General features: G+C 57.2%; 2 protein-coding genes across 6 annotated transcripts in view; one reads left to right on the top strand and one right to left on the bottom strand.

The window, feature by feature from the left end:
* The window catches only part of USP35 (ubiquitin specific peptidase 35), a 67,532-nt gene extending 63,099 nt beyond the window's left edge, over positions 1-4,433 (top strand). For 4 of the 5 annotated variants that reach the window (XM_079787598.1, XM_079787599.1, XM_079787601.1 and 1 more), the window contains 2 exons: positions 220-1,471; positions 2,399-4,433. In XM_079787598.1, coding sequence (XP_079643724.1) covers positions 220-1,471; positions 2,399-2,566 — 1,420 coding nt within the window. In that variant the 3' untranslated portion in view covers positions 2,567-4,433. The remainder of the gene's footprint in view (positions 1-219; positions 1,472-2,398) is intronic. The other variant, XR_013814377.1, reaches the window with a different exon arrangement.
* Positions 4,434-4,636: 203 nt separating this feature from the next.
* Positions 4,637-20,219, bottom strand: part of GAB2 (GRB2 associated binding protein 2) — a 164,819-nt gene continuing 149,236 nt past the window's right edge. The window contains exons 4-10 of the mRNA XM_079787603.1: positions 15,157-15,746; positions 13,883-13,977; positions 11,986-12,250; positions 10,635-10,725; positions 10,226-10,328; positions 8,855-8,980; positions 4,637-8,132 (exon numbers count right to left, since the gene is read on the bottom strand). Of these exons, the coding sequence (XP_079643729.1) occupies positions 7,989-8,132; positions 8,855-8,980; positions 10,226-10,328; positions 10,635-10,725; positions 11,986-12,250; positions 13,883-13,977; positions 15,157-15,746 (1,414 nt within the window). The 3' untranslated portion in view covers positions 4,637-7,988. The remainder of the gene's footprint in view (positions 8,133-8,854; positions 8,981-10,225; positions 10,329-10,634; positions 10,726-11,985; positions 12,251-13,882; positions 13,978-15,156; positions 15,747-20,219) is intronic.

A 20,219-nucleotide genomic window follows, 5' to 3' on the forward strand; every position in this document is an offset into this window, starting at 1 on the left:
AGCAGGTTTGTGTGCCTGTATGCAGTAAATGTATAGCATGCGTGCCTGGCTTGTGAGTGCATGGGTGCCATTTGGCACATGTATGTATATTCCCTGTGCAGACTCCTGCCTGTGCATATGTCTGAATGTGTGGCCAGCTGAGTAGGGTAGACGGCATGAATCAGGCCAGGGCAGTGGAAATGGACCGTGTGTGTATGGCCACTCTGCTCCCTGCTCCAGGCTGCATGAAGAAGAGAAGACGGGGACCAGGATCTGCCAGAAGCTCAAGCAGTCCAGCTCGCTGTCCCCACCGGAGGAGCCCCCGGGCCCAAGCTCCACCTCTGTGGAGAAGATGTTCGGGGGCAAGATTGTGACTCGGATATGCTGTCTCCGCTGCCTCAATGTCTCCTCCAGGGAGGAGGCCTTCACTGACCTCTCTCTGGCCTTTCCCCCACCCGAACGCTGTCACCGCCACCGCCCGGGCTCAGTGGTGCTGCCTGCGGAGGGCGTGGGAGCCCCCGAGTCTCCCCCACCCTCCCCAGCCCAGGTCCAAGGCAGGGCGGGTCCTCAGAGGCAGAGGAAACACTGCGTCACGGGGGCTGTCCCCCCAACCGTCCTGGACCTGGGAGGCCTGGGGTCCCAGGGGCCTGGGGAGCAGAGCCAGGAGGAGAAGGTGGAGAAAGAGGAGGAAGCAGAGAAGGAGAAAGGAACGAAGGAGGAGGTGCAAAAGGAGGAGGAGGAAGGAAGGACTAGAGAGAAGGAGGAGGAGGAGGAGGAGAAAGAGGTAGGAGAGGAGAAGAAGGTGGAGAAGGGGGAGAATGACAGCGCCAGCCCGGGCCCAGGGACCCACAGGGCCGCCCCCTCCGGGGAGGGCTCCCGCTCTGTCCTGGACCTGGTCAACTACTTCCTGTCCCCGGAGAGGCTGAAGGAGGAGAACCGCTACTACTGTGAGTCGTGCGCCTCGCTGCAGGAGGCTGAGAAGGTGGTGGAGCTGAGCCAGGGCCCGCGCTACCTCATCCTGACGCTGCTGCGCTTCTCCTTCGACCTGCGCACCATGCGGCGCCGAAAGATCCTGGAAGACGTGGCCGTGCCCCTGCTGCTCCGCCTGCCGCTGGCCGGGGGCCGGGCCCAGGCCTACGACCTGTGCAGCGTCGTGGTGCACTCCGGAGTGTCCTCGGAGAGTGGTCACTACTACTGCTACGCCCGCGAGGGCGGCGCCCGGCCGGCCCCTTCCCTGGGAACAGCCGACAGGCCCGAGCCCGAGCACCAGTGGTATCTGTTCAACGACACCCGGGTGTCCTTCTCCTCCTTCGAGTCTGTCAGCAACGTCACCTCCTTCTTCCCCAAGGACACGGCCTATGTGCTCTTTTACCGGCAGCGGCCTGGGGAGGGCCCCGAGGCGGAACCAGGCTCCCCCAGAGTCCGCACAGAACCCGCCCTCCACAAGGACCTGATGGAAGCCATTTCCAGGGACAACATCCTGTTCCTGCAGGTGAGCAGGGCCCCACCCGAGCTCTGAGCTCCTGGAGGAGGGCTTCCCACCACCACCCGGCCCAGGGTTACTGCTCATCTGAGCCTCTCCCTTCCTCCGTTTGTCCTCCATCCACCACTTAGTGCTGGGACAGACAGGGGACAGACAGATACAACCCTCACTTCAGGGGGACAGACACTGAGTACCACCAGGCATTTATTCAGGTTTGTAAGTGCCGATGGAGCAGTGTGGGCTCTGTGAGCGGACAGAGTGCCTCTGGGCACCCAGGGGCCTCCCTACCCAGCGAGCCGCCTCTGTCTACTCTCTGATGTCCAGGCTGGTGTCAAAATACTTGGCAACGGAACACCAGGGCTCTGACAATGAGAGGGGGGTGGCCACTAACAACTGCAGTGGCCACCTGGGGCCTCCGGACAGCAGCACCTGGAGTCTGAGTGTCTGTGGGGAAGGTGGCACCCGGGGTGGGACACCGGGCCGCTTGTACATTTCCACCAGGCTGCCCAGTGAGGCCGGCCTCCGTTCAGCAGGAGGCGGAACTCAGACACAGGAGAGTCCGTGCCCAGTGCCTGCGGCGGTGAGCTGGACAGTGGTGCCAGGAAGCCCTCGGAGGGGTCCCTGTGTGTGTGATGTGACCCCTGAAGTCCCTGGGCCTCCTGCTCCTGGTGCCGCATCAGGCCCTTAGCGGCTGCCAGTCTAGTCTGAATGAGTTCTTTCCTCCAAGGGCTGGGTTTTGTTGGGAGCAGGAAGAATGAGTTGGAAGCCTAGGTATAGACGGGAGGATGGGTCCCTCCTGTCTGCCCACGGAGCTGACCGCCTCTAGGGCAGAAGCGTGGCTCCTCTGTGCCTGGGGGGCCATGGGCAGGGAGTGTGGGAGGACTTGCTTTTGAGCCTGAATTTTTAGCTTCCTTCCCCCTTTCCTCTGTGTTCCAGGAGCAGGAGAAGGAGGCACGGAGCAGGGCGGCCTACATCTCTGCACTCCCCGGGTCCCCGTGCTGGGGGAGGGGCTTTGACGAAGACAAGGATGAGGATGAAGGCTCTCCTGGGGGCTGCAGCCCTGCAGGTGGCAGTGGTGGTGACTTCCACAGACTGGTCTTCTAATGGGAGCCTCCCCTGTTCCTGCCTGTGGGGGCGCCAGCCTCAGGGGAGGCCTTGACCCCTTTCCTCTGGGAGGCCCAGGGCCGAGGGCCTCTGTCAGGAGGGCCTGAGGGGAGCTGTGGAGGCAGGTCCAGCCCTAAAGGCAGCCTTCTGAGGGCTAGGAAGGTGGAGAGGGAGCTGCTGGGACACGGGTCCTCAGCCCGAGGGACACAGGGGGTGAGACAGAGAGGAGACCCAAGCCCCTTAAACTTGGCCTCGGGCCCCGACACTGGGCTCGACCCCATTAGGATTTTACCGAGTGTCCTGGCCAACTTAAACACCTTAGATGGACACTCTGGCCTTGTCCCCTGCAGACCCCCGACAGGGCCGAACCTCACAGCGCCAGTGTTTGCCTTCAAGTAGCCTTTACCTTCTGGCTCTTTGTAGACGGGCCTGTTGTTCGACAGTATAGAGAGCAGAGCAGGAGCCAGGCCCTGGCACCGAGCGGGGCTGTGTCCCACCTCAGACTGCCCGGCTCTCTGAGAGGTTCACCGGTAACGTGTGGGTGCCTGTGCGGTCTGCGCTTTCCCGAGCGAGGGGAGGTGGGAAGCAGCCTGGCTAAGGATCAGAGACGGTCTGCCCCTGACCACGCAGCCATGTCGCGTGAGGACAGCCCCCACAGGGGGAAGCCCTCCCCCTCCCTAGCCTGCCTCAGTGCCTGAGATGCCACGGTGGGCATCCCCTCTGGGTGAGACGGAGAATCCTTACGTACTACAATCTTGTCTGTTTCTCATGGAGCCACTGTCTGTCCGGGAAAGCTGGCTGGCTCAGCTCCTGCTCAGTGGCCGATAGAGAGAGCCCTGGCCTGGGGGCTGGCGGGAGGGACTGGCGGGGAGGAGATACTGACCTCATGTGCCCTGACACGGCTGTACCCCTTCTCCATGGAGAGCAGAGACCCAGGGTCTCAAACAGGAATAAAGTAGGTTCTCTGAAGCCTTTGAAGATGTCGTCCTTCCCACCCCATGGCTGTGATGTGCGCGTGTCTAGGCAGTAAGGAGGGTACCCCTGCTCGCTGGCTTGTCGAGCATCCCACGTGGCGTGGAAGCACCTGCAGGGAAGCGCTCAGTGAACAGGTGAGGACGGGAGGCAGAGGCGGGCGCTGCAGAGGGAAGGAAGAATGCCCCGTATCCTAAGGAGCGGGGAACCCTCTGCCTTTGGAGGGGTGGTGGGTGCACAGGCCAGGGGCTGCCTGATGGTGTTGACAGGGGCCTCTCAGGTGGGGCTGCAGCCCAGTATCTGGGGATTTTCCGACCCCAGGAACTCTGGCCTGTCCATCCGTAGCTCGTGCTGATACCATATTCCTTCTCCCTTCCCTCTGAGAACTGAGGGGCGGTCGTCTCCCCTGGCTGGACGTGGGCCCAGGCCAGGAAGAAAGCTGGGAGGCAGGCCTTCCCCAGGTGCCATCCCACCGTGGGGCTGGGAGGCCCCCTTCCCACAGCCCTGCCTGTCCCCTTCGGGAGAACAAAGTGGGAAGGTGGCGGCCAGTGGTGTGGCCAGGGCTTGGTTTCAAGGGCCTCCTGCTTGAGTTTGGGCCCAAGTGTCATAGACCCTCACACGTCAGCCGCAGGGCTGAGAGTCTGTTGGCGCCCAGTCACACACATTCGTTTTTCAGTCCCAGGGCAGGGTGCCTTCTAAGAAAGATGAATTGGCAGAGGTTACTGCAGTTCCCATTTTACACACCAGGAGGACGGACTCTGAGGTAAGGAGGGTTCACTCTTGTTTCTCACCAAGTAACAGTTACTTTCTGTTAAATTGAAAGTGGAGCCGACTGGCCCGGAGCCTTTCTAGGACCCCGAGAAACTTTTCTCATTGAGCATGTGTTCATGCCGACACATGACACACAGGCTGGCCCGGTCCGCCCCCAGCCCCTCCGACAGGCAGACACGCAGCCCACGCTGGTGGCTTCTATCGGACTTTATTGTTGTCCTGCTCCAACACCACAGGAAGAAGCGACCTGCACGCGTCAGGCCTGTACCATGTGTCACCACAGCAAAACGACCCACACAAACCCGTGCCCGCCCACCCCAGACCTACTCACAGGATAAATAGGTTACAATTTTTTGTTTAAAAAAAAAAAAGGAAACAGAATAAATTAATAACTTAAGTGATTAGGCACCAACAGTGATTTGAAAAATTAAATGTCAATTTTAAATGGTAACAGGGAAAGAACCCAAGACTGGGCTTCTCCTAGCCTATCTCTGTTCCCGACAGCAACAATTCTGTGTGAAGGATTCTAAATTTCAAGACATGTAACCAACAAACACACACACACCACCAAATAGCACATGACGGCCTGACTCTCCAGTGGGACGCCCCTCACAGGCAGCCGACCTGGCCCCAAAGAGCTTGGGGTCCCAGAATGATGGCCTGTAGGCGGGGCTTTAAGCTCCTGTGGTCAGCTCACTCCCCCCACTCTGCAGAGGGAGGCCCAGAGAGAGGAAGGACACGCTGCACTCTGCTTGCAGAGCTCGTCAAAGGGTGCGGGAGGGTGGGGGTGAGGGGCCTGGCCTCGTGGGGGCCGAGGCCTTAACCCCGTGGCAGGTAAGGGGGCAAAGGACAGACTGGGGTTGAGCCTGTGCTTCTGTCCTACGAACGGGGCATGTTTGTGCGGTTTCCGGTGTAGAGGTTACCAAACGCAATCCAGGGAGGAGACTGGGTTAACTGGCTAATGTTTGGGTGTTGCCCATCCCTAGTGATCCAGACCCTCGAGAGCCGTCACAGGGAAGGGAGTTCTCCTTTAAAACAGCTGAGCATCAGCCCTGTCAGGGGCCTCAGAGACCTAATCTAACCACCCATTTCATAGACGGGCAAACCAAGGTCTGAAGGAGCGACATCTCCCTGTGCCTGCTCTGCTTTCTGTAACCTGGCAGAGGTGGCGCTGGAGGTGGGTGAGGGCGCCCTAGGCGGGAGTCCTGTGTTAAAGGTGCTGAGACAGCAACCCCGGTCCTGCCAGGCCACCAGGAGAGGGGAGCTTTGACCCAAGAGGCCAAAGGACCAGTTTTTAAACGGAGCTGACAGGTATGTGCTAAACACCTGGTAGTGCGGGGCTTGTGAGCCAGTGTCCTCTTCTCTTGCACTTCCTCCCATCTCCACCCTAAGACTTTGGGAGTTACAGGAACCAAGAACTGAAGGGAGGGCTCCTTGCAGATTAGATTTGAACTCAGTCTCTGAAGATGCCAGCCAGTCCACATCATGGCACATCCAGAAAGTACTGACATTAGGGCACCCACACCTGGGCCTACCTGTAGCCTGCTGGGCACAGGGGTGGTACCACTAAAAGCTCCCTTCCTAGGGACGCAGTCAGGGCTGGATAGAGGGAACGACACACCTGCTCATGGTAGGCCGTTGCCCTTTCCCCTGCGGGAACACGGAGCCAGGGACCCGGACTCCCCAAGGTCTTCTGTTCCCAAAGCACAAGGCTCGCCAAGCCTCTTCTCCACTTAAAAATCTGACCCATCTTCTTCTGAGCCCATCTCAGGCACCTCCCTTCCCTAGAAGCCACCTCGTCTGATCTCCGCCCCTTCCCACGCCTGCCCTGGCACCCACCTCCCCGAGCAGCCTCACCTCCTCGCTCATGCTCCAGCCACCTGGGGATGGTTGTGCTTCGTCCTAGGAAGGGGGAGCAGCATCTCCAGTCTCTCGTGGCCATTACCAATGCCTTGTGTCCTTCTCACGTGCAGGGACAGTCTGATGAGTTCCTGTGTCCTCAGTGCCTGTCCCAGAGCCTGGGCGCAGCCGCCATTAATACATGTGCTGGGTGATAATACTGGGAGGAGGGGGCGGCTGTGGAGAAAATAGTTTCTCCAGCATGGGACTTCTTAGGGAGTGGTCAGGCCCTTGGGCTGGGGAGGGGTGTGTACACACACTCACAGAAACTGAAAGGTGAGCGGTAGCCCCCTGCATTCACTATAGTGGGAAGTCCTTTTTGTTAGGATGGTCTACTTCCCAGGGAGGATCAAACACCTCGTCTTCCCAGTTCCCTCTGACACTAGAAAATTTGGCCAAGAACTTTTAACGTAAGATTCAGATCCCCCTGGCCCCGGCTCAGGAGAAAGTGGCTGAGGTGAAACCCCCTCCTGTCCCTGCAGCCAGGTTTGAGTCCAACGTGGCACCTGGGCTGTGAGGGTTCAACATAGTGTGAGATGAGCTGAGAAACGCTCAGCGGGCACCAGGCCCTGGCCCGAATCCACGTCAACGTCCAGGCTCCGCCCTGCTCTCGCCTTCGCACTGCTTTCCCCGCCGTCCATCCCTGCTGGGAACTGACACACGCACACCACTCCCCTCACACGACCTCTCTCCTTCACTTTCTGCTCCATCCTGCGTCCCCACAGCACTGCCTCGAGCACTCTACCCGCCCTTTGGGCGTATTTGCTATGCTGTGCCCCCAAGGCCTTCACTCCTGCCTCTCATCCATCCGTCACCTGCGCCCCCTGCACTGCTCATCTTGCAGACACTTGCTGCCTGTCCCGCCTACTGTGTCCATGCACTGCCTTCTGCCCAGCCCACTGCTGTCCTAGGTTCATCCCTCAGCCCCTGCATCACCTCCAGTGCCCCCAGGCTCTCTCCCTCCCATACCACCCAGCCCCACCAAGCCTTCTCTCACGTGGGACCTCAGGTGGCAGGAACTTGGGGAGGTCCTGGGGAAGCTCCCAGGGGCGGCCCGAGGACCAGCCTGTGTCCTTGTCTCGCCATCTCCTGGGCTCTGAGCCCTTTCCTTGTTGCCCATCATCCTGTTTTCCCCTTCCTTTTGTCCTCATCCTTCTGCCCTCCCACCCGCAACAGGTGCACTGCCACTTGGCTGAAAGGGGGGGCATCTAAGTCCTTTGTGCCCAGAGACCACCTCTAACCTTCCTTCTCAACTCCTTCACCTTTTGGTGGCCTTGCCTCTCCCCTGCTGAGACAGAAAGGGATAAAGTCCATGTCCACTTTGGTCTGCTGGTCCTTGTCGTCCTGGTCAGTGAGATGATGGGCTTTTCCGGGACTGAAGGAGGTAGCCCAGGGGCGGCGGCAAGGTGGCTGGGAGTGAGCGTGAGGTGTGGAGTCCAGCTCAGAGCCCCGGCCCTTCCCTCCATACACCTGGTAGGTACTCGGGCCTAAAGGGCAGGAAGCGGCTGAAGGATGCTTTTTGGCAAGCGCCCTAGCTAAGGTGAAGAGAGGCGTGGCCATCACTGGTGAAAACCAGAGGTGGGCCCGGGGCCGAGGCAGTGCCTCCGTCAGGCCCCAGCCTCCCAGGAAAAGGCTCAGGGTCCCTGACGTCAGTGCTTTGCAGTCCAGGGTGGCCAAGGAGAGGGGAGGGTGGGTGGGAAGGGCAACAGGAGAGGGGAGAGGGGAGATGGGGAGGAGGCAGCTTCAGTGCCCGGGCCCCTCTCCAGGCCTGGCAGCCCGGTCACAGCTTGGCACCCTTGGAAGGCTCCGAGGACTGCCGCACGTCTGTCCACTCCTGCATGGTGCTCTGCAGGGCCTGGGTCTTCTCCTTGTCCACTTGGACGTAGTCCACCTTCTCGTCGGAAGTGACAGACGATGTGGACGGCTGAGGGCAGAGGGGGGAGTAGAAGTGCTGTGAGTCCCCATGAGGGGGGCTGGCGGGGAGCCCCACGACGCTGTCCCTGGAGAGGAGGTGGGCCTCGCCGGCCGCTCTGACTGGCCGAAGGAGTCTTGTCTTTTTCGGAAAGTGGCCTTTAGAGCCTCCACTCCACACGGCATCACCCCTCCAGCCCCAAGGGGGACCCAGGCCCACAGCTCTGTCCCCACCCACCTTGTGACCACTCCTCCAGGGGAGGGCACATGCTGGGTGCCAACCAGCCACAGGCCTGTGTATCCCTGCGGGGACCTGCGCTGAGGCCAGTGCCCGCCCTGCCTCTAGACTGGGCAGCTCCGTGAACTTCCTGCGGAGGTGGCCTACGCCCAGAGTCCCCTCCGGCCACAGCGTCAAGAGCAGGGCTCTGGGAGCCACCAGGCAGTGAGCTCTCCTCAGAGAGCTCGGGAGCAGGACACAGGGGTCCCAGGTCTGTCACTCATCCACTCTGTGACCTCCAGCGGAGTGTCTCAGGGTGCTTTCGTGTGCCCATCTGTACAGGGGATGGCCTGGCTGACCAGGTGCCTGGACCCAGGCACCTGTGTGCTGAGGGTGGGGGTGTGAGCCCTGTAAGGCCCGGCTGAAAGCACAGTGAAGCAGCAAGAGGGGAGTGCTGCTGTTTGGGGCGTAGGCACCCCCACCAAAGCCCTGGCCCCACCCCAGCCCACCCCAGGCACCTTGCGGTGGGGGCTTGGGGAGCTTGGCTGGAAGTCCAGGGCCAGGTAGTCAACGCTGCCGGTGCTCTTCTTAGGGGCTGGGCTGCTGGTGCCGCTGAGAATGGGCGAGGCAGACACTGGGTTTTGCTGTCACAAGGAGGAAAGCCCTGTTAGTAAGTTTGGGAATTGGACTAACCCACCACTGGAAAGCTCGCCTCTGGGGGTAGGAGCTGCTGGCCCCCCTGGAGGTGCGCACCGGGCCAGGGCCCTTGCGCTTGCTCACTTAAACCCTGACGGCAATCCTGATTTTTTAAAACAAAGACAAAACTGGTTTAGAGCAGTGGCGTGGCCTGTGGTTGTGCAGCTGCTGAGCAGGGGCGGGAACCAGGTCTGTGCTGGCTCCCAAACCTGTACTCCTCCCGCTGTGCCATCCTTCCCTTCAGGCCGGCTCCCCTCCTCCACCCCCCGCAGGTTCCCCCGCAGCCCCAGCCCTCACCTGCTGACCCCGAGACGGGAGCCCGTTCCCTTTGTGCACTGGACATTGGAAAGTCTTTTGCAGCAAATTTGCTTCTCCGAAACCCCCACCCATGGCCTACGGCGGGGTGGCCACAGGGACACTGTGCTCCCCCAGCTCCTGAGAGATCTGGAGAAGTGGCCCCGCCCCCTCAGTGACATGCACGAGGGTCCTGTCTCCGTCCAGGCCCCAGGGGAACCTGCCCAGGATTTTCTCGAATCCCCATTCTAGTGAGAAGGGCGACAGTCCTCTGCCTGTTGTGGCTGCTCTCTGGTTGGCTGGTTCATGCGCAGCAACCACCCTGTGCCGGGCAGCCGTCCTCTCTTCCACGCCACCTCAGGGAGGCCCCGTGCCGTGCCGCCCGTTTCTATGCCTCCAGAGTCCTTGCATGTGCGCCTCCCCTCTGCACACACTGCTCGTGGCCCTGAGCACTCAGCGTAAGGAGTGAAGGGCAGATCTTTTACTTCTAAAAGGCTTTAACAGGACAGAAGAAGGAGCTGACTTTGAAGGGTGCTCCTGCCACCAGTGCTTATTCTGAAACACCTGTTAATCACCTGGCCTGCTAATCCTTTTGGGGCTCCCTCCTGCCCACAGGAAAAGTCCAGTCCCCCAAGATGGCATTCGGGGTCCTCCACCTCAGTGCCTTTCCCAGCCTGTCCTGCAGGTGCACTCTCCACACCACCTGTGTCGTCACAACAGAGGCCGGCCTCTCCTGCCCCATGACTGCGGTCTCTCTGAGGGGAGGGACCCTGTCTTCATCGCCTCATGTGGCTCAAGAAAGATTTGCAGCAGCAAACAAAATATCAAGTGATGTGGGATCGCTGGGCGGAGTGAGTGGAGTGGGGAGTGGGTCTGAGCGTTGGGCCCAGGGTACTCACCATAGAGACGTAGTTCTCCTCACTGTCTCCTGAGTCCGTGCTGGTGATGCTCTGGGTGGAGGTGGGGCGGCAGTACTGGGAGGAGCTGGAGTTGAAGGTGTGGCTGTGGTGGGGGGAAGGCAAAGGGTTAACCGGGACGTTTCCAGCCTCCACAGGGCCCCCAACCCTCACACACCCCAACCTCTGCCCTCAGAGCTCCACACGTCACTCTCAGGTGAGGAGCTGATTCAGGGTGGATACAACTGTTCCCCCTTCAGATAAGGAACCGGGCCCCCAGAGACGTAGGCAGGGCTGAGCTACTGACGGCATTATCGTCGGGCTGCAGCCTTCCTGACTCCCAGCCTGGCCACCGGTCCCCTCACCAACCCGGACGGCTCGGGGCCACGTTCCCACTTCCAAAGACACTCACATGGCCCTCGACCAGGACTTGGTGACGGGGGATTTGAAGGGGAGCTCATCGATGACCGTGTTGCTCCGCAGGTCGAGTGGCGTTGGCTTTACTGGGGCAGGAAGGAAAGTCGTGTTATCAGCCGTGAATAACGTCACACTTCCACTTGACACACAGAGTGAGTATGAGTGCCCTCAGATTCATCCTGGTCTCAGAGGGACACAGGCTGAGTGGTGATGTGCTCTTTGCCCATGTTGATAGGCCTCGAAGTCTGTCTTCAGATGCCTAAGTATAGATTCTTTGCATTGTGTCTACAGGAATCCTATTTTCTGAATCTAAAGTGAGGACAGAGAGTCTGACAACAGGTCACACCTAACCCCAGAGATGTGACCATGTAGGGAAGCGAGGGAGGACATTTATATGGGAGAACGCCGCCATGACCACCTCTGAACCTAAAGCGGAGGGAGATGAAGGCCCCGGCCTTTCAGGCTTCCATTCAAATGCTGAGACCTGAATTCCCTGGGGACCAGACCGTGGGCTCATCTCCACCAGAGGTGACTCCACTTCTCTCTCTAGTCCCTGCCACGGACCAAGGCTGGCGCCTGAGGTGGGAGCAGCCTGGAGCCGGAACTCCAGCACGTCCTCCTGGTCCAGAGGCCGGGAACACAGAGCCAACTTCCCTGGGCACCTGCCGTGGACCAGAGTCAACCTCCCGGATGCTTCCTTCCTAACAAACCCGGAGGCAGGAATGACTGTTTCCATTTCACAGATAAAACTGAAGCTCAGAGAACTTAAAGGATTTGCCCAAAGACACACCCAGGAAGTCTTAGATGAGGATTCCAACCCCCATTTACCAGGTTTGAATGCTCACACCTTTCTATTACGTCAGAGTGGACCCTTTAATAGACTGCTTTGCCCGTTCCACTCTACCCAGACGTAAACTGACCCAAGTTACCCTTGCACAGCATTTTATGCATTAGGAGGCACTTTTAGATATAGTAGCTATGCCCCTCAATTCTTCTGGGAGGTATGTTTTATATTCTTTTCACAAATAAAGAAACAAGGCTCAGACACAGAACGATTTATCTCTACTCACACATCAGCAGGTGGCGGAGCGGAAACCTGAATGTGGCCTGTCCTGGGTCCTCCCCCACTCTGGACACCAGGCTTCTCCCTCAACCAGTCGCTAAAGGGCCAGACCACTGGGATGCATTTGCAGGGTTAGTGTGTGTGTGTGAGACTTTGGAGTGGGGCAGGCTCCAGGGGCGACCCTTTCCTTGCAAGTAACGTGCAGGACCCACTTCATTGCTAAGTGAATGCAAACAGCCCCGGGCCGTTGTCCAGAGACGGGACCAGGAAAGAGCGGACTTACCTTTGCGGTCAGGTTTGAGGTTGCGGTTGACGGGGGGTGGCTGGATCTCACTCCCCCGGCCGGGGCCTCGGTGCATGGGAAGGGCTGTCGCGGGGTAGCCGAGCGGGTCAAAGAGATGGGGCCCTGGGCTCATGGGGATGTAGACGCTCTGGGAGTTGTCACCGGCTCGCTCCGAGGCCAGCAGGACGGAGGAGCCGGGATTCATGGGCACGTAGTTGTCTTCGGAATTGGTGCTGTCTGATCGGCCTATGAGTGCTTTCCCTGGCTAGGAAGGAGAGCGAAAGGAACACGGCATCACTGGCCAGAAGAAACCAGAGGGGTGAGGACCTATGCACCAGGGAGAAAAGGCATGACTAGTGAGGTGCGCGGTGAAGCTATAAGGCAGACCCTGGGAAACCAAAGAAGAAAGCGTGGGCAACAGGAAGTTCCCCTGTGGGGGTCTTCTAGCTCCCAGGCTCCCTTGGGGCTCCCTTGTAGTTTCTGATAAATGTTTAGCATGAAATCTCCTTGGTGGCTGGGCCCATGAGCTTTCCGTCTGCCCCGGGCAGAGGGCAGCACAGGCCGTGGCTGCATAGTTAGTTCAGGACCTGCCTCTGCCTCAGTGTGGACCCACCATTGGGAAGTCAGTGTGTCAGGCCCTGCGCTGGGCCAGGAGCATATCAGAGGCCTGGGCCCTGGCAGGTGAGGGCTGGGCCGGCTGCGCTACCTAGGCCAGCTCTCAGGGTGACCACGGTGCAGGCAGAGCTGCCAGAGTGTGCAATGCAGCAACCCTGACCACGGCCTTCCTTCCGAAAGGGTTCAAGAGAGTAAGCCGGGGCAGGGGAAACGCATTGTGCTTAGGAGACATCTTGCAGAAAGAGTGCAGCCTGGAGCTCCGCAGAGCCTAGGTAACCACTGGACATCAGGCACTGGGAGCAACCAAGGACGGGACCCGCCAGTCAGCTCTGTGCGCCCACAGAAACTGCTTGCAGACAGCAGAAGCTCAAAATGCCTGCCTCCCCCTCAGTCTGCGCTGACTCCTTTTTTCGCACTCAGCCCGCCTGCACCCAGGTGCTTGGAATAAAAGTTCTTTACGATACATCATGGCCTCATGTTATAGGTGTGTGCTCCCAGCCCACTCACAACCTTCCACCTTCATCTCTTGCCCTGTGCGTCCAGACGTATAACTAAGCTGCCTCTGCTTTGGTTACCTAATTTCTAGTCTTTTCCATGCACCTGAAGCCAGGCCCAGTCTGCTCAGCTGGGGCCCGACACCTTGCAGAACTGTGGTCAGCCGCTGCGGAGGCCGGCCTGGGATCCTGCCGCTGAGCCTGACTGGGCCACTCCTGCCCGCAGTCTCTCCCACAGCCCCTCCTCCCGGGAGACCTGGTGGGCGAGGATGCAGCCTGAGATCCGCCATCCCAGAGCCTGGGCCCTCTGCATGCAGACCCTCCTGCTTACCCACAGGGTTGGTGAGCCTTGTCGTCCAGTGTACACACATTTCCTCCCCAGCAGCATACCTGTATCTTACTGTCTGACTATCAACCCAGGGTGCCCTGATTGGGTGGCTCAGTTGGTTGGAGCATCGTCCCATACACCAGAAGGTTGCAGGTTCAGTTCCCGGTCAGGGCACATACCTAGGTTGTGGGTTCCATCCCCGATCAGGGCACGTACGGGAGGCAACCGATCGATGTTTCTCTCATATGGATGTTTCTCTTCCTCTCCCTCGCCCTTCCTTTCTCTAAAATAAACAAACACATCCTCAAGTGAGGACAAAAACAAACAAACTCAAAACTCAACCCAGGGCTCTGAACTGAGACAAGAACTAGGCAGGGTCTTAAGAGGGAGATGCTGTCACTCTTCGGGTGACCTTACCCCATCTGCGCCGGCCCGAGGACGCCTGGCCGGGGCCACTCACCAGGAAAGAACTGACTCCGTCACTCATGGACTCTGCAGACCGGCCCGCGCTCGCTCCGCCTCGCTGAGGGGGGTCATAGGACTCGCAGGAAGAGGCTGCGGCAGAGGAAGGAAGACCAGATGCTCACCGTTTCCTGTGTGTGGACGCTCCCCAGACCCTCCCCCAGATCCTCCCCGTGTTGCTGAGACTCCAGAAGCCACTCCTCCCTGCCCTGTGATCAGGCATTACCCTGTCACATCTCCCTGCAGCTCAGAAGTTCCCCCCAGGCTCCCAGCTCCAGTGCCAGCATCTACGTGGACCTCCCCCCAGCCCCCCACTTCACCCTCATTTATGCACCTTTCCTCTAACCACAGCCCTTACCACCCAGGCCGCTCACCAGCCACCACTGACTCCTGACTGATGTACACGTGTTGATTTTACTTCCCCAGCTGTGTGTGAGCTCTCTGAAGAGCAGGAGCATGTTCTCTATGTCTCTGCCATCTCTGTCCCGAAGCTGGTGTGTGTGTGTGTGTGTGACTGATCAAACAGGTGATGCACTGCAAGACTGCAGAGCGCGGAGCAGGAGTCAGGGCCCAGGTCCAAGGCCCATCTCTGCCCCTGAACAAGTGTCTCCACTACCTCAGGCCTCACGGGGAATGGAGGCGAGGCTTTGTCTCACCAAGTTCCCAGGGCACTACTGGCTTCCACAATAGAGCAGATATAAAACAGGCTTTGCAAGTCTCAAAGCAAATGCAAAGGAAAGGCACGGATATGTCAGACTTGTTCACTGACCAGAGGAGATTGTGTGCAGGGCTGGAATACTCTACGTGGAAAACGAGTGACAGTCCAAGTTAGAAGTTCAGACTTTACACAGATTCAAGGGGGGCTTAGGAAATGTTCTGAAGATCTAATTTTATTTTGATATTTGCTTGTCCACGTAGGTTTGGCTCCAGTTTGGACTGGACCTCTAAGTTGATTTTTGCAATCTTTGGCTTGATTTATAAATGAATAAAATACTATGGGGTTAAGATTTCCAAAACCCATAATACGCTGTAACGTGGTTAAACAAGAATGTTCTGTCTCCCTTGGGAGAATATCAGTGTGTCTGAGGCAGGGTCTGCTCCACTCTCGCCAGAGTGGGTGTCCACCCACAGCCTCCAGTGCTGGGTGGATGATGACAGTGACCGGGCTGGTCTGCCCGTCTGCTGGGCATGCGTGGCCACGGGCCAGCAAACTGCTGAGAAGCCCCGTGCTACCTCCCCTCCCTCCTGGGCCTCAGCTGGGCTTGCACTGACCTCGGTGAAGCCGGCTGTTGTCCATGGCGGGGAGGGTGTTGCGCCTGGGGATGGTGGCGGCAGAGACCGATCTGCTGTTCTCACCGATGGGGGGTCTCTGCTGAGCGCTGCCCCAGCGAGGTGTTTCTGCCTGGCTTGGCTTGGGGGGTCTAGGTGGGGGAGCGATGGCCGAGTCCCCAGGAGCGCCTACTGCCATGGCATTGTGGTTCTTGTCCAGGGTGAAGGTCCTAGGGATCTGGTAAGCTGAGTGGGGGGTGGCCGGCACCTCCATATTGTCCACCAGGAGGTCCCCGAACTCCCGGCACAGGGCGTTGCTGGGCGTCTTGAAGGCGTACACGTCCTCGTTGTCCGTCTCGGAGCCTGTGAGGCTGCCCTTGGTGTGGCCATGGGCGGCCAGGCTCCGGGGCAGGTCGTAGGCACTGTCTCTGAAATCTGTGTTGTGCCGGCTCGGCTTGGGGAGGCTATAGAAGCCGTGGACTTGACCGCTGACCCCGTTGACACAGTGTCCGTTGCCCTGGGCAAGTTTCTGTACAGCTGTGTCACTCCTCATGAGGAACGAGGCCCTGGTGCCCTGAGAGAAGCTGGCACTCCTGAGAGAGAAAGAAGGGACGGGGCAGGCGGTTAGAGGAGGCCAGGACTGCCCACCCAGGAAGGTCAAACCCTGTGCAGGTTCTCGGTGCGGGAGAAGCACAGGCGCGGAGGCCGGCCGGCCTGAGGTTTGCCTCAGTTTACTAGCTGTGTGACCTTGGGCAAGGCACTTTCTCGGAGCTTCAGTTTATGCATCTGCAAAAACGGTGATTAAAAACCTACTTTGAAGGTTATTTAGAAACTAGACTAATATAGAGATGTTCCATCAATGTCAGCCTTTATTCCTCCCGCTACCCCCAAATGGCTGTGAGTTGCAGGAGCTGGTCTTACCAACACCCCCACATCAACAAGCCAGTTATACTGCTAACTTGATCACTGTTTTAAGGCATAATATACACATCTGAATACAAAGACTGAGAGACAGTAAAAAGAACCCTAAAGTTGTCAAAAAACAGCTAACAAGTAATTTTCTCCAAGTCTCAGTCTTCCCATTGTAAAAGAAGTTATCCTACAGGTGCTGATATAAATTATAAGGAACGATTCAGATGCTAGCTATAGATTTATTTTCCACTGTGTATTATGGCTTGTTGACAGGCATTTGTAAAGAAGACAAAATATCTATTGGAAAATAGTTTCCTATTTGGGAACTATATTCAGGATAGAAAGAGTTGTGTTTGTTCGTTTTTTGTTTGTTTGTTTGTTATAAATTTAGGTTTTTGGGCAATAAGGTACAACCAAGCAGTTTAAAGACCTAGGAGTAGAGGGATTTGTGTTAGGCCCCAGATAGGCCACTGATACACTCTGTGAGCTTCACTAAGGTCCTCCCCAAGAACTGAGTCCCCAAGGAGCAACTCCCCAAGGTGTGACCTCCACAAGGAGTGACTCCCCAAGGTGTGACCTCCCAAGGTGTGACCTCCCCAAGGTGTGACCTCCCCAAGGTGTGACCTTGTGGGTCTCAAAGGGTCCATTTGGCCCGGCAGCAGCATAAGCCTTTGGTTTATGAGCGTGGTTTTCGAGCTGGACTTTGTTCTGTGTAGTTACCTTGGGAAAGTGGAGGGTGAGGTTCTAAGAACATAGGGATCCAGGTCTGGTTTTCTCTCTCTTACATTATGATTTTTCATTGGATTTCAGTTGAGGAAAAAAAGGAATCACTATTCTAGAACAATCCTTTGTAGTAGTGAATCTATCTGTTGGACTTGAGCACTGTTGGGGGTTATAAGCTGCTAAGAATCGGATAAAAAGCTCTTGGAATTTCTCACTGGAATAAGGCAGACATTGTGTATATACAATTTGGAGGCTAAATCTGGGGGGCGAGGGCGTCATAACCCTCTGAGGCCCATCCACGGAACTCCTGCCTTATACAAGCTCTTCCAGCTCGTGAGGAGCTTGTTACTTACAAATGTGGCCACCAGATGGCGGTAGAGAACAGGGCCCAGAGGCCTAGAATGAGGAAGGGAAACAGGTGTCTGGGCCAGGCTCTCTCATGTAAACTTGCATCCATTTCAGTCACCCAACCTTCAGCAGCCCTCCTCTGCTGGCCTCTGTTCTTTCTCCCTTTCTACTCCAACCACACACATAACCAAGCTGCCAGCCCTGGCCTAGTTCACTGGCCACTTGGCCTTGAGGTGATGCAGTGCTTGGAGCGGAGGAGGGGCGGCCCAGTGGCAGGCAGAAGGCGTTCACATGATTCGCGTTGGTCTGTGGTGCCTTTCATTTTGATGTTTGGAATGTCCAGCTCCCTGTTGGATGCTCCTATCTGCATTACTTCATGTAACAAACACGCACTGATGTCCTGCTTTCCATCTGGGCTGGCCAGGCATAATGGAAACAGGGATGCCTCCTGCCCTGGGTGAGGAGGTCAGGGGTGGAGGAGGGGACACACATCATGATCACGTGGGTCAGTAAATGCTGTGGACAGATGTATACTAACTATCCCTGGGGGTGGGGTGGGGGTGGTACCCAATGCCAGGGGACGCTGCTCCAAAGATGTTCCCTTTGAGTGAGTCTGGCAATTGGCCAGGCAAAAGGCAAGAGAAGGGAAAAGGTGTTCCAGTTAGAGGCACAGGAAGTAGAACACAACCTGGCAAGTTCAAGGGACTGCAGGCTGCTCCGGCTGGAGCCAGTGTGCCAGGAGGCATGATGGGAATTGGCCCCCACCACCCCCGGGAGGATTTTAGGGTGGAGGTGGGGCTGTGGAGGGGACAGCATGACAGGTGTCCTGCAGTAGCCTTACACATACTCAAGAACGAATTCATCATTTTCCTCCTGACCCTCCTGTCTTGGAAATGGAACCAGTCATTCAAGCCTGTTACCCACATTATGAGTTTTCACTCAATAACTCCACAGGTCCTACTGAATCCACCCAATTCAGGCCTCTTGATTTTTCTAGCAAAAGCCTCCCTACCATCTGCCCAGGGTTTCTCATTCCACTGACATTTACTTTCCTCACTGCCCAGTGTAATCATTTTCAAAACTGTCTCACATTCCGACTCCAAAGCATCTCTCCAATCTCTTCCCACAGGTCCCCCCCTCCCACTCCAGGCTCCACTCGAGCCAGACTGTCCAGCGTTCCCAGGCTGCCCCACGCAGCCGTGCCTCTGGGCTTTGTTGTGCTGCTGGCTGCCTGGGGGGTTCTTACTTCCAGCTGACCAGCTCCTACCCCTCTCCCCCTCAAACTCAGCCCAAAAGGCTCCTCACCAGCCTCTACCTTGGAGCACAGTCTTGAGCAGGTAGCCATTGTATCTGTGTTACCCACCATGGTCACTTGTCTCCTCCACCAGACTATGATTTCCTCGAGGAAAGAAACTCTCTCATTCATTTTCCCCCCTCAGCAACTGATTAGTGCTTGTCACAAGGTAAATAAGAAATAAATGTTTGTTGAATGAACAGCAATGAATGGAGAAGTGTTGAATGGAGAAAACCAATGAACAAAGAAGTGTTGTTGCTGCCATCCCCTTCCCTGAGCTTGTCTAAAGCCTCTGCATCCGCAGATCCAACCCCACCTCCCCTTCCAGCACCACTGGCGGTGTCCCGGTGCCCACGCCCAGCACCCTCCTCTCTAACTCAGAACTACGGCTCCTCCGTAAACATGTCCCGGTGGCCTAAGCTCCAACCCTGGGCTTGCGTTGTTCACCTTTCAGTGGAATGCTTCCCAGATGCACAAGAAGCCCTTCTGGTCCACAGAGGTCACAGGCCCCCCGTTCCTCCTGTGCACGCCACCACCCTCCACGGCTCCCACGGCACCCCACGCTTCCGTCAGCCCACGCACACTGCCTTGTGCTAGAGCTGCTGGTCTGCGTCCCTCCACTTCCTCAGACCCTGTGCCCTGGAAGGCGGAGGACCTGCCCTGTGCTCGGGCACAGTGCCTGGCATGTGGTCGATAATACGGGTACATGCCGAGGGACACCCCGTGTTCCCTCAGGAATCAGGCGGAGGAGCTGAACAAGGGAACGAACTGGCCCAAAGTTCCATACCCAGGTAGGAGTAGAACTGGTCCTACTCAAAGCCCCCCTGATTTGGGCAAGAATGGAGAGGGGAATTCTGAGCACTCAGCAATCCGGGGCCTTTACTACATCCTTGTAAACCTTTATGGAGGCCCATGTCACCGTGACGTGCCGAGTTGCTTTCCTGGGAAGGACACCTGGAAGCAGGGGATGTGGAGACAGGCTTCTCTCCCAGGGCTGTGGCTGAGAGCCCTCAGAAACTGGGCATGGTGCTGGGCCAGACACATCACACGGCACGTAGCTTTTAAACCGAACAGTTCTGGGACAGGTACCACCCTCACATACCAGATGGGGAATGGTAATTGGTGGAGTTGGTGCGGGAAGATATTGGGACACAAGTGTACCGGGGAGCTCCCAGGGGGCAGAGAGGAGTTGGAGGGAAGACACTCCTGAAAGCCTGCCTCCCAGTCCTGCTGCTGGGGGCTCCTGAGGCTGTGGGTGGGCGGGGCGACGCACCAATTGTTGCATGTGCTTTGGTCTTGTATCAACCCCAAACCTCTTCCTTGGCTTTTAGGAACAGTTTCCCAGCCACTTCATTCTGCACTTGGCCTTCTGCACTTTCACTGTAATTGTATGTACCACACTACACCACGATTTCACTCTTTTCCACCTTATTAGACTACACGTACTTTAGCAATGAAGGTCCTGGTTTGATTTTTAATGGGTATGTTCCCATTTAAGAAAACCTAATATATGAATGCTTGTAGGTAGATTAACCACCATCTAGAGCTCTGTAGTTGTCACTGACAATACATTTTTTTTTAATTAATTTTTTTTTTCAGTTACAGTTGACATTCAATATTATATTAGTTTCAGGTGTATAGCATAGTAGACATTTATGTAACTTATGAAATGATCCCCCAATAAATCTAGTACCCACCATACATAGTTATTCCTGTACTAGAGGTCTGGTGCTCAAATTCATGCACGGGGTGGTGGTGGGGGGGGGGGTCCCTCAGCCCAGCCTGCACC

This window comes from Cnephaeus nilssonii (genome assembly GCF_951640355.1).
Source record: "Cnephaeus nilssonii genome assembly, chromosome: 13".
Lineage (NCBI taxonomy): Eukaryota > Metazoa > Chordata > Mammalia > Chiroptera > Vespertilionidae > Cnephaeus > Cnephaeus nilssonii.